The sequence below is a fragment of the Megalops cyprinoides genome, chromosome 15 (assembly GCF_013368585.1).
Source record: "Megalops cyprinoides isolate fMegCyp1 chromosome 15, fMegCyp1.pri, whole genome shotgun sequence".
NCBI lineage: Eukaryota > Metazoa > Chordata > Actinopteri > Elopiformes > Megalopidae > Megalops > Megalops cyprinoides.
Genome location: NC_050597.1, coordinates 19947137 through 19960696, shown reverse-complemented (window position 1 = coordinate 19960696; position 13560 = coordinate 19947137). Strand labels below are relative to the sequence as shown.

At 46.2% G+C, this 13560-nt stretch overlaps 1 protein-coding gene across 15 annotated transcripts in view; it reads left to right on the top strand.

The window, feature by feature from the left end:
- tacc2 (transforming, acidic coiled-coil containing protein 2) overlaps positions 1 to 13560 on the top strand; it is an 83905-nt gene that overhangs the window by 33705 nt on the left and 36640 nt on the right. For 13 of the 15 annotated variants that reach the window (XM_036546708.1, XM_036546706.1, XM_036546709.1 and 10 more), the window contains exon 4: positions 3178 to 3480. In XM_036546708.1, the coding sequence (XP_036402601.1) occupies positions 3178 to 3480 (303 nt within the window). Of the gene's footprint in view, positions 1 to 2196; positions 2334 to 3177; positions 3481 to 13050; positions 13413 to 13560 lie in introns of those variants that run through there. The other 2 variants (XM_036546718.1, XM_036546720.1) reach the window with 2 other exon arrangements.

The following is a 13560-nucleotide window of genomic DNA, read 5'->3' as shown; positions in this document are numbered from 1 at the left end:
AATTAGCCGTTAAACTGCCAGGCAGTTAGCAGGAGGCTTTGATGCAGACAGGGTGTGACTGTGGCTGCTGGATGACAGGACCTGCCTTTGTTGTTTTCATAGTTGCTAAAATGCCATTTTTTCTGCTCTCCCATCTGGATTTCTTTATTACTGCCTGTTTTTTTTATATTCTGTCTGTTCTCAGGTCCAGCTGTTCCCAAAAGATCAGCGTATGTTTGTGTGTGTGTTTGTGCGTGTGTGTAATCAGACTTACATGTGTGACACTTACATGTAGTGACACTTCCGTCACTAACATTACAGATACTATGAAAGAGTGCTGAGAGATTTTTTTTATCCTAATATTCCTACCTCTGCTGCTGCTGCACCTGAGGGGAATGATTTTGTTTGGCACTGATCAGCAATACAGGTCAAACCTGTACAGGGGTTAATTCAGGTCAGCTCAGGAGAGCCACATCAGACTGCCGGCATTTATTTATTGCCACTTGTTTGACCACGGAGGTCAAGTGAGACTTCATTTCTCATTTCCAGTGACAACTCAGGGAGACAAAGAGGATGGGGAGCACAAGGGATCTCTCTTGTGTATCCAGTTAGTTACATGGGGAAGATTAAGTGGCCAGTGTCAAAAGCACTGCAGTGGGGCATTGGCTTGGTGCAGAGGGAGGCTATCTCCCATTAAATCCACCTCCAGCAGCAACCTGGTTTTCCCCCACTGAACCAAGCCTGCTAACTAAGCCTAGACCTACTTAGCCATTAGACAGGGAGAGGCAGCAGGGTGGTGTGGCTGCTGACTACGTGGGGCTTATTTACTTCATTACTTCGTTCTTATCCTCATCTCTTGTTTTGCTTACCTGTCTATTTCTTCACACTGTTTTTTTTCAGCATGTTGATTTCAACATATTGCCTATTTCTAACATTTTTTTGTTTTTGCTTTGCATCATCAGAATATAACAGCGAAAAAAATGTGAATGTTATATGGTGTTATTGTCTATGATATTTTACATGTGGTTTTAAAGCACATTTTTATTTGCAAGTCAAACAAAATAACTCCTGGCATCTTCCTCCTTTCTCTGCCTCTGTGACTCTCTCTGTCTTTCATCCCCTGACACACTCAACAGTCCATTGTAAGTGGTTATTGATGTTTGTTTGTGGTTTTGGATGTGATATGGAAGCTCTGACTCTGCCTGTCTGACTGTCCGAAGCGTGCGAGAGTGACACATGCATTTGAGCGCATGTGAACAGGAGGCTGAACAGAGCCTGCTCAGAAATTTTTGCTTGTATAATTTTGTGATTTTTTTTTTTTCCATTTGGTGTGCCTGAGGAGATTGCCTTTGGAAGTTCAAGGTTACTTCCATTTGTTTTTTGCACTATTATATAAACAAAGTAGGAAATCATTACTTATAAATGTTACATAAAAATGAACACAATTACTATTGTCTCTGAAGTGAACAACTGAACATTAGTGAGCATGCTGCCTTTGTCCAGACCCACACAGAGAGTGGGTTTGCTATCTGCAGTTGTCGAGCGTGTAGGAGGCGGCGCGGATAGTGAGGGGTGTATTTTTAGAGACTGACATGAGACAGGCCCGGGTTGGGCACCGCTCCCCATGCGCGAGGCCCCTCTCTTATCCCCAGGCCCTGCCTGCCAGATTATAGGTGGCTGCTTAAGAGATAAAACTCAGCTGTGTCTGAAATGAGCAGCCCCAGCTCAACTACCCCCCACCCCCCCAAATGCTCTCTGCACACTATGTCTGACGGGTGCGGTTTGTGGTTCAGGAGCCTCAGAACATCCAAGCCTGCAGCATTTCCTCACTAAGATAAGAGAATAAGTTATATTTCTGAAAATAAGTCAACAAAATATGCAAGTATGCTGGTAATGGAGATCACGGGCACACAATAAAAAATAACTGCTGTAATAAGGATGGAAAGATGTGAAATAACACTGAGGTGAAAGAAAAATGGAAATGTAAGACGTTCATTCAAATGAAAACTGAAAACAAAATTACACAACCGGGTGCTTAATGACCACAAAAGTTCATTTTCTACAGCAGTATGAGTCTATTCTCTTTGTTGATTTTTGTTTGTTATCATGTCAGCTGCACTTGATTCTGAGAGTGAGCTCTGAGATGATTCTCCAGCCTGGCAAACGGCAGTTGTTGCGCTGTGTGTGAAGAAGCGAATGGTCTGGGCGTGGCGATGTTGTGCGAGCCGCGCGGCCCGCATGAGCTCAGCTCCGGCGCTAATCGACGCGCCTGCTGTGTCGGACGTGCAGCGAGAGGCTCGGACTCGAATCCGCAAGCAGGGCCCCCGTCAGCTGACACTCGTAGCACAGCCGCAGTGAGAGACCGTGTCTAACTACCAGCACAACTACCGTGAAATTCAATTAGTGCTGTGTGTGTGTGTGTGTGTGTGTGTGTGTGTGTGTGTGTGTGTGTGTGTGTGTGTGTGTGTGTGTGTGTGTGTGCGTACGTGCGTGTACTCAATTTTACTGCTTAGCCTTCCTGTTCGGTTTCTTGTCTGTCTTTTGATGTCTTTAGAGGCTAAGTAATCAATGCATGTTTGGATGCATATTCTGCTGATGTTTCATATAGAACTTTACTATGATGAAGCCCTGGAGGTCACGCTATAGTAAGGCCTGATTCGATTTTGGAATTGGGGGAGGCATAAGGGGCTGGGGGAATTGTTGGGTGATTCAATTACGTCGTCATATCTGTCTTCTGCTGGGGTACTTAGGGAGTAAATTGATTTGTAGGACTGCACTGGAATCAGGTTAAAGGTCAGAACAAGGGCTACAGATGAGCAGCTTAAGTTTTTTATGTGGCTGCATTTTTCATAGTGTAAGGCCTAACTAATCAGTATATATGAGGTTCTTCGGTGGAGCATTGTTTCTCCATCCCTCTGATTAAAGTGTAAAGGATTGACTGTATCCAAGATTTGATTGTTCAGTATCGCCAGCTGCATGCATCCGACAGATCAGATCAGAACAGATCAGTCTGATTTAGTCTGATATTTATGTGCTTACATGTATTTGCATCACGATTTTTTGAACAAGGCGGCTCACTCCTGTTTACTCTCAAATGCAGTCTTATATCAGTGAAAGTGGAAATGGAAAAGCAGAGGTCCACACCGAAATATTTTCTGCGATAATTGAAATTTTCCTCTTCGTCTCCATCCTGTGCAGGTCCTCCCTCATTGGACAGGCCGAGGAGGGAGACCGCACCCCCGTTTCCCCAGCACCTCCCGAGGACCACGTTCCCCAGCCCTCCCTGCCTGCCCATCTCCTTCGGGACGGCGCCGAATTCCCCACCCCTCCCCCAACCCCTCCCGAGAGGTGCCCTCCCACCCCACCAGAGAGTGCCCCTCCAGAGCTACAGACCCCCGTGCCTGCACCCCCTGCCCCTGACCCGCAGCCCGATTCCCCTGTTCTCCAGCCCAAGGGTCCTGCTGACACCCTATCGGCTCCCTCACAGAACGTCCCGCACAGGTAGAGTGACATCTCCCATTCCCATCCCACTCCTACCCCCTTTCCGGGAACTCCTCACACTTTGATTTTCATTCTCTTTGTCTTTCACTGGTGAATGACGCTTTCCCAATGCTTGTCTTATTATTTGCAGTCCCTGGGCTTTTTTGTTTGCGTGTCAAATCAACATATTTATTTGGTCATCACCTCAAATGTTGCCTTTCGTTTGCTTTTCTGAATCAGTTTGAGCAGTGTGTTCGAAAAAGGTAATGGTATGCTATTGGTCAACAATTACCAAATAAGGAAATGTCTCCTCATGGGCCATACTGTCCTATCCTGCCTTTTTTATTGACTTATGTTTGAACGTCAGGTTAAATCAATCAAGTTTTATTTCATATTCCACACGTACATAAATAATCACCACAGAACATTACACAGATCACATCTCAAATAAAGAGAGTATGTAATCTAAAGCATGGAGAGATGTCGTAACGGAATGGTTTGCAGTTCCATATGGCATGATATTATATGACCGATTTGCACCTCAGAGCATCAAATCACATGAAAAATTTTGAGAAAAACTGGGAAGTTTTCCTTTGGGCCCTCTGGGATGAGGTCAAATTGTCTTATTTAATGTGGTGGAAAAAGAATTGAGTCGACATGACAGCAAGCTAAGCTGCAGCAGACACAGAGAATCTACAGCAGTATGAGTCTATTCTCTTTGTTGATTTTTGTTTGTTACTAGTTAAACTCTTGGGTTACTCATCACATACCCCCTGAGTCTCTCACAGAGAGTTGTGTAGATGTCGCCAGGTGCACCAGGCAGTAAACTGCGTGACGTCAGCCACCTTAATTGGAGAAAAAGCAATTATGTCCCTATCTGCAAGCCTGTGACTAGGGTCAAGTCCGACCTCCCTCATTGATCTGCCAGGTCCAGTTGGACCCTGTGAACTGCAGTTGAAAGTTAATGGGCTGGAAACTGGAAAGGGAACTGACCACAAGAGAATTGTGGGAGGTGATGTGCGTTTGGACTGAAAGGAAGGAAGTGTTACTCATTCAGAAACTGGACACTCTTCAGAAGCTCTTGGGATCGGAGGTTTGAATCTTGTGGCCAGCTGGCCCATTTTCTGGCCAGGACCATTGATATAAAATAGAATAGAACAGAACAGAACAGAACAGAATAATCTGTTGCTTCCAAAGGAAAGAAAGTAAGGAGAAAAAGAAAAAAATATAAGACAAACATCACACAGCATACATTGCTACACAATGCACAATAGGCACTTTGCTCTAGAAGCAATGCAGAGCACTGACTGGCACGTCATGGCTGTTAAAGGTCAGGGGGCATGTGGCCCCTCAGATCTCCTGATTTTGGCATGTCATATATCCATGATAATAATTTTTGAACAATGTCGTGTAGATGAATATTCAGTCGAACTATTAAACATTCCATGGAAGAGATCTTAAGTCAACCAGCTTAGTCAATCTTAGTCAACCACTGGACGTTTGATGCCAGAGGTGGTAAAAATAGGCAAGATACTAGGAGTGGGACTCTGACTATGCATCGAGAAGCCCATTAGTGAGAACCCCAGCTCGAAACTCGCTCGCTCGCTGACCCAGTAACGTACAAAGCAGTATACACCCGCTACACATCCAGATGCATATCAGTTTCACGTGCACCCAATGTCGAGAAGACATCAATTCCTCCTGCAGCTGCCCAAAGAATTTACAAGTGGTTCGTGTAAGTTATGTGCCGTTTACGGGCTGTAAGGACTTCAATGTTACTTGCGAATATCCTCAAAATCAATGTACTTGGCTTGTACCAACAACTTAAAAACCTTATTTGGGTAACGAATTGACGCGCCAAATTAGAGCTGGTGACAGGTGAGCTAATCAGCGGTCGAATGGGAGTTTGCTAGCTGGATAAATCAAGTGCATCACGGTACACTTGAATACTAGGTGATGTACACTGTGGGTAAGCTTGCAAGAAAAATGATTAAATCTGTCCCGTTAAAAGTTGTGTGACTAGAAGGTTAGCTTCAGCCAGATAGTTGGCTTCCCTAAGTAGTGATGCTAACTAGCTTCGTACCGAGTGGTTAACTGTCTTACTTTGAACGAGTGCCTAGAAGAATCTTTGTATGTGTGTAAAATGTCTATACTTTTAAATAATGCACTTTAGATATGCTTTAATTTTTTTTTGCCAAAACCGGAACAGATATCCGACACTTTTTTATCTATCTATTATCTATTTTATTTTTATCATTATTTTGATCAAATCGCCCTTATTCATTGTTGAATGAAATGCTGAAATGGAACTTTCAACCGGCTCCCGCGTCGGGCGCGAGACGCAGCTTGTCTGAAGAAAGCTAGCTGTACAGTTAAACTACTTAACTGTTCAATCCCTTCCTTCGTCTGTTGGGAAATTCATATTTTTTTATTTCCGAAAAAGTCTAAATTAAGTGGTAAGATAATTTAACGACTTCTAAATTTGCTGTTTTTACGCATTTAGTCGACTGTCCAACTGAGCTGTTAGTCAACTGTCAAAATTTGCTAATTTGTTAGCTAGCTAGCTTCGGCGTGGTTGTAAAACATTCCCAAACGTTTCACTTACGTAGCTACAAACAGGCGTTTTTGACTAGTTATTAGAACCTGTTGCATCTGTGGGCCTGGGGAAAAGGCAAGAGAATTATAGACGAGGAAAGGACGAAATCAGACGACATTCTGGGGAAGCAGAAACGCCTCGGATGGGCTGTTGTCACTCTGCTGTCGCGAATGAAGACATTTGTCACCTTCATAATCAAATTGAAAATGTTTGAATAATTGTCACACTACTCGAGACATCCTGCAGAAACGATAATAACTTCTCTTAACCCAAATTCATCAAGAACAGACAGAACCACCATGTTGCAGGAAAGTATGTCTGATCTGATGATTATTACAGTTGAGCCAGAGAGGACCCAGTCAGTCAGCCTTTACAGAGTGAGGGATGAGTTTGGGAAACCTACAGATGTTGAGGTAGGTTGAGCCTATACACTTTAGTCGTTTAGTATGTTTTTGTGTGTTTGTGTTTGTGCCTTGGCTGCATTTACACCCCTGTATACTGTGTTCAGTCCTTTCAATGCATAAGGCAGTGTCAAGAAGACAAGCCTGGCCTTGTTTCACATTTGTTCCAACACAAATTCTCCCCTTACGGAGTCCCCTGATACAGGCTACCAGAAAAACAAGGCTTTTAATCTGATATAAGACACTAGGAAAAAAAAACAAGGGTTTTGTCTGCTTTGCGGTAATGGAGCAAGGACCAGTGAACTCAATGACTGAAGAGAATAGAAGATATTTACATTAATGTGAATAAGTAATTAACACTGGACCGTAATATAAAATTGAAAAAGGTGCTCTCGCAGCTGAAATATCTGAACGTATTCTACTTGTTTAAATGTAAATAGTGGGATTTACAATCAGGCTTTAATGAAGAAAATAACCAAATGAGCAAATATATAATAATAGTAGCAGTGTTATGGCTTGATATGGTATCAGAGGCTGTTACAGCCTCTCTGCTCTCCCAGATGTTTCAGTCCCTCCCAGCAATTCCTGCTGTCATTAATGGTCATAAAAGCAGTACACTACAGCATCTCTCTCTCTCTCTCTCTCTCTCTCTCTCTCTCCCCCTCCCTCTCTTTCCCTGTCCTTCCCTTTCTCAGTCTCTGCAGAGGCTAAGCTAAGTGTGAGATTTAAGACTTTAATCTATGGAGTCTGCCATTTATTTCCATAATCTCACAGCAGAAGCTGAAGAAGCAACAGCAGGGTGTGATTTACTGAATGCTGTGGGATTCTCTTACCACACGACCCGTCAGTTCTGCAGCTGCTTGGAATACACTCACAGACTTTATCTGCCCCTTAATATCCAAAATTGGTATTGGATGTGACTTGCCTAACAATTTTATTCAATTCATTAGGTGTGTATTTTCATACTGAGGTATGATTCGGTAGAACCGCAACAAAGTCAGACCAATCAGGTAACAAACTTTAGTACACTGGTCCAGGTTTGGAACGTTCACCTCAGCTTCCTCGATTAGTTTTCTTTTTTTCCTCCCCTCCCCAAAATTGTTTTGTCAGTCAATATACTCTGCTGCCAGTAAGAGTCATATTATCCTGAGAGATCCCCTCAGTAGAACTCTTTTTTTCAGCTTTGTTTCAAATGCATAAACAGGTAACTCATTTTGCAAGTTATCGTCAGTGGGAGTAAATCGCAAGCACATTTTAATGAAGGCTGCAGCAATTCAATGCATGCAGTATTGAGAAGGGCGGTATCTGCTTTCACATGCTTAGTTCTACTGTAGTGCAATTTTAAAATCAGACAGCAGGTGGCGTATGTGCCCCTGACATAACGGATTATCTGTGCTTTCACAGCAAAAGCTTCTATGAGATTTGTACGCTGTTGCTACGGTAGCTGTTAAAAGTATGGATTGATTCAGCATTGAAGGCTGTTGATCTGTTCATAAGTGTTTTCAGTTTGGGTCAAATAAAGGAGGAGTGAAGTTTTGCATTGGAGGTCAGCCAAGAGGCTGCTTCTATTATGCCTTAACTCATGTTCTGTGTACACCTCGGTGGTGAAGCAGCTGCAGCCATCATTATTATTAATAACATTAGCAGCAGGAGAAGTACACAAAGGTAACAGATAGTGGAGCCATTAAGAAGCCGTGTGGATTCGCCAGGCTGGTTGTGGGGACTGTTTACATAAGTGCCAGTGGAAAGGTAAGCCATCTGATATATTAGGATTTTCTGTAAGGGCACAGTGTGAGACTTCTCTCCTGATGCTGTGACTCCCCAGGACTCCCTCTTTTTGTCATGCTCTGACTCTCCAGGGCTCCTCTTTTCCTTACGCTGTGACTCCCCAGGACATATGCTGCTGTTTGAAGTGTGTCTGCTTATCCCTCTCACTGACTGAGAGTAAGAGAGAACAACAGTAGGATGGCAGACAGAGAGAGGTTGCAGGTTGAGAAAGGGATGGAGGGGAGAGAGGAAGGGAAGGAAGAAAGGAGTGGAAGAGGGAAATACTGAGTTAGATTGTTGCACAAGGTTCTACATCACCTTTTTAGAGAGAAAGAGAAGCCCGTCTGTCTGGGCTCAGTGGGAATCACTCTGAGGTACCAGTGAAGGAAAGAATAGAACAGAAAGAAGGAAACAAAAGAAAGGAGAAGACTGTAGGAAAAGAGGGCACCAGTGCAGTCTGATTCCTGAGGGACGGGCAGCAAGACCAACCACGTCTGTCTGCGCAGACAAACCCAGGTCCTGTATACTGCAGCTACTCAGTGAAACCAGCCCATCAACGCAGTAAATACCCAGTACAGTTGCTGCAGTTTGGGAGGGGTGGGGATTGTAGGTTTAGCTGTGCAGCTGCAGGGAAGATATATAGACACTATTTTTACCAGCACATTATTAATGCCGAGTGCATTCCAGTGGCAGCAAACAGACAAGGAAATATTTTAAGAACACTTTTACTCTGAAGGCATTGTAGCAATGTATATTATATGTTGTAAATCTTGTGTAAAGGCTTGGGAACCCCTGTTGTATTAGCAAAATGATTTATCTTGCTGTTATTATCTAAAGCAGCAGAAACAGTATCAGAATGCACATAAACAGATATTATATTAAAAACAATGCGCCATGCTGATGTCAATTATTGTGCGCTGAGTTATTGTGCAGATTCCACTCCTCTACCATTTGACCTCGTGGTCCTAAAATGATATTGCTGGAACGCTGTATAACAAACACGCTTAATCATAATCCCCCACCAAAGATGCGATGTAGTGTACAGGAGAGGTGGGGTAATGACCGACCATTTGTCATAGAGCCCAGCGGGACACCAAAGTATAGACCAGTGATTAGACTATGAGGCTCTGGGCTGCGTTCTTCAGTGACTCATTCTTTTGAACCAATGGTAGGGTTTTTTGCTGTGGAGAGTGAAGCCTTTTAATTAGTTTATTTGAGGCAGTTATTGACAGCCAATGATTGGCTCCACTGATTGGCCAGTTATAGCCATATGGTCCAGTGATTGGCTCCACACATGGCAGGATTTCCAAAGCCTCACTCACCCATCACTAGCATTAACATCCCATGAGGAAAACTGTTCTCTTTGCGCACGTTTTGTTTTTGAGTGGGTCGTAGAGTAGCGGTCTAGAGAAACGGGGAGCTAAGCAGCAGCGCGGGGATGGGCAGCTCACACACTGACAGCCCTGCAGGGGAGGGGCGGAGCTGAGCTTAAACACAGATGTCACTCCCGTTGTGCCCCAGTGACGGGAGAGCGCTGTCCCAGTTCCGAAATGGCCAGGTTCTAGTGAAGCCCCAATCCATCTCTTGTCTACCTTTCTTTTGGCACCTTGTTGATTCTGATTGGCCTCGCACCCCTCTCTGTCTCCCCCCTTTGTCCCTTCTCTCTTTCCCGAGTAGCGTGCTGGTTGAGGTGACCTAGATTCCCCACTGCAAGGTTATTAATTTTTCAAAAAAAGTCAGCCTTCGGAACGTCTTTGAGAGCCTTTCCTTTATTTAATTCAGCAGCAGCCTCAGTTTTAACCCAGCCTGAAGTGGCGTGACCCACACTGAAGTAAGCCCTTCCAGCATTGTACCCAGCATAATGCACATTCTCTGTGTGGGACCCTTAGCCAAGGTAGGTACAGTGCAGGTGTGTCTGGCTTTGAGCGTGTACTGTCTGAAGTGTATGAGCTCCAGGCGTAGATGAAAGATCGCCTCACAGTGTGATATCAGTGATAAAGTGCTGTGAGTTATAAGAACAGTAGGTTTCCTCAGAGGCTGGTCCAAATTTTGGACATCGCTGTTCCTGTTTATCCAGGAGGTGTTTAGGAGAGCAGGTGATGCATTCCCTTGCTCTGGATTCACTGTTCTCACAGCAGCTGGCAAGCAGATTGGCTGCACTGTTTACATGAATTGGATGGTGGAAGTGTGCTGCTGTTCAGCAGTCACAATAAGCGCCCCCCCCCCCCCCCCCCAAAATGTGCCACTCCCCCCTCACTGTCGCTGTGCCTTTCTCTGTCACTGCCATCACAGTGGCAACATATTTTCTCTCTGGCACTCTAATGATAAGTCTCCTCATCTCTGTGTTGATCTTTGTCATCTCGTTCACTGCGGCTATTTGTCTCATATCCATTATGTGTGCGAGACACATAGCTGTAGGCATTGCCTCGTGTGTCCGTCTGTCTGCCTGTTCAGAGATTTGTTAGCTGGCCGTGCCTCCCTCTCCCCTGTCCATGTGTGGAGGAGGATGAGCCAGCCTGCTGAGTGTGCAGGTGCCTCAGCACATGCCCACAGTAGGGGGGGGGGGGGGGGGGCAGACAAAGGAAGAGGCACTGTTCTGGGATCATCTCCCCTCTCCCACTCCCGCCTTTGACTTCTGTGACTCACACAAACGGTGCTCTTGGGCTTTCAGCGTGGAGTAGAGAAGTACCGAAGCAGCTATGTGAATATACGAATGCCTCCTGGTCTTTTTGTTCTTCGCTTTCTTCTTGTCTCTCTTCCTGCCTCTTTCCCCCTCTGAACATCTCTCCCACTCCCTCTCCCAGTGTTGCCCCTGTGCCCTGCGGATCGATGCATGTCCCGGTCGATCGACGGGGTTTGTCAGCGGGGCGTTGGGTGAGCAGGGGGGAGATGACCTGGAGCTATAGACACACAAGGGGCATCATTATTGTTTTCTGTATATATGTGTGTGTGTCTGTGTGTGTGTATGTGTGTGTGTGTCTGTGCATACTGTATATACACATATATATCTTAAATATATCTCTTGTGTGTGTGTGTGGGTGCGTGTTTATATGTGCCCTTTATTTCTCTGGGGATTTGTGTGCATTATCAAAGAGAGAGAGGGAATTTGGCTTCTCTGGTAAAGCTATTCTGGGCTGTGTCTGTCTGTCCAGGTTCACATGCAAGTGCAGAGTGCAAGAGAGAATGAGGAAGCATAACTCCCTGACACCTTTCCCAGGTCCTGTACGTGTTAGGTTTCCTCTCATTGTGCCTCAACACCCCTCACCCTACCCTGACCCACAAAGACAAACCACCCAGCCCAAAGCAGTGAAGATTCTGTTGTCTTTCTCTCAATCCTGTAAGGGGATAGGGAGGGTGGAGATAGAGAGGAGAGTTCTTTGTCCAGCTTTCCCATGAGCAAACAATAGATTTATAATCCTCATATTACCTCCCCACCCCCAAAGTGCCAGCCTCAAACCTCACCCAGCTTCGAGGTCTAATGCATTTCAAATCAATGAACATTGGCTAAACCTGTTAGCCCTGGTATGTCTTTTCTGTGGATATTAGAGACCTATTCGTTACACAACATCCCCCCCCCCCACCCCCCACTCCGACACACATGCACACACACAATTTCCCGACTTGATTTTAAAATATTCAGAGGCTTGGTGTGGGACTGGGTAAATGAGATCTCCAAAGCAGAAAGGTTCCTCTGGGAATGAGAGAGATGACAGAATTCATTTGGAGATGACTGTGAGAGGGACCACTTTATAACATGCACATTTCTCTCATCTCCAAAGAGACCAGACCTTAGGAATGATGCAACAATGTTGTTCTCGGTGAGCAACAAAGGAGCTGTTGAATCAGAGCATTCAAAGACATTGGAGTACAATTTATGAATCTTGAATGGATTTTTTTTGTCTCTGTTATCCTTTTTGTTAATCTTTCCATTGATTTTTTTGTATAGATTTTTTTCAAGCTAATTTGTCAGTCATACTGAATTTAATGTGTATTTATTGAATTTGGTATGGATAATCAGGCTACTGAATAATGTGACCTGTCTGTGTGTGTGTGTGTGTGTGTGTGTGTGTGTGTGTGTGTTTGATGGAGAGGGAGGGAATGGGGGGGAGTCAGTTTCGCGCTGGTCCTTTGTTTACCTCCTCTTCCACGTCACCCGTTACCTGCTGGAAGCTTACGCAGTGTCAGACAATGACACGTAAGTGACATGCCAGCGACACGTCCCCTCCGAGCTCACCAATGGCCCGCGGTGTGGCGGAATGAGGGAGGGATCCCCATACACACGAGAGTGCCCCTCAGGAGAGCGACGGAGACACAGAGAGAGAGAGAGTCTGTCAGCCTCTGTATGGGGTCTGCTATTGTTTCGCTCCCCAGCTCAGACGGGCAGGGGAAAAAAAAAAGCTGCTTGTCTTTTTAAACGTGACTGGTCCCTGGGGAGCGGTGCCTGCGCGCGTGGGGCGGGGGTGAAGGGGGGGAGCAGAGAGCACCAGCGCCGAGCAGGAGAGAGCGAAACGGGGAGGTGCCTAAGAGAGCGCATCATCCACTCCCCTCTCCTCCCCGCTCCTCTCCTCTCCTCTCGCTCCCCTGCCTGTCCTGTTTTTATTTTTTTTTCCTCTCCGCATCTCTCCCCGCGTCGCGCCGTCCCGCTTTCCTCCAGCAGCTCCGCAGCCCCGCGGCCACCTTCCTCCACCGCCATCATCCTGCCATTCCTGCTGTCACGGCACACGGAGACCTCAATTCCACGTACAGAGAGAGAAAGGGAGGGAGGGAAGCAGAGAGAGAGAGAGCGAGAGGAAGGGAGGAAGAGGCAGACAAGCAAAGGCAGACGGAGGCAGAGAGAGAGAGTGATAGAAAGGGAGCGTGAGAGAGAGAGCCAGAGCCGGGGGGGAGTGTGATGCTCCTGTGGCAGGCGATGGGCCGGCTCTGCCGCGGCCCCTGATGCAAGCGCCTCTCCTTCCACTGCACTGCAGCACAGCGGCGCGCGCACCTGCCGCCTCCCGCCCCGGACGCCGACGCATCCCGGCCCCGCTCCGGGAGCCCAAAAACAAGGGAGGAGGGGCGAGGAGGGGGGAGGGGGGCCGAACCGGCCAGGGATCTGGACTGGGGCGGCACATTTAGCTGAGGATGGGAGCGACGGAGTCTCTGGAGCAAGGACAGGCCCTCTGTCTGCCACAGGAGCACGCAGAGACCATGTGAGTCCACGCCAGGAAGAGGACGATGGGGAAGCTGGTCTTGTTGTTGTTGTTGTTGCTGGTGCGCAAGGCTTCTGACTGCGATAATCCTATACATGCGTGTGTATGTGTGCGTGCATGTTCAGGCAGTCAGAAGGATGGAGAAATC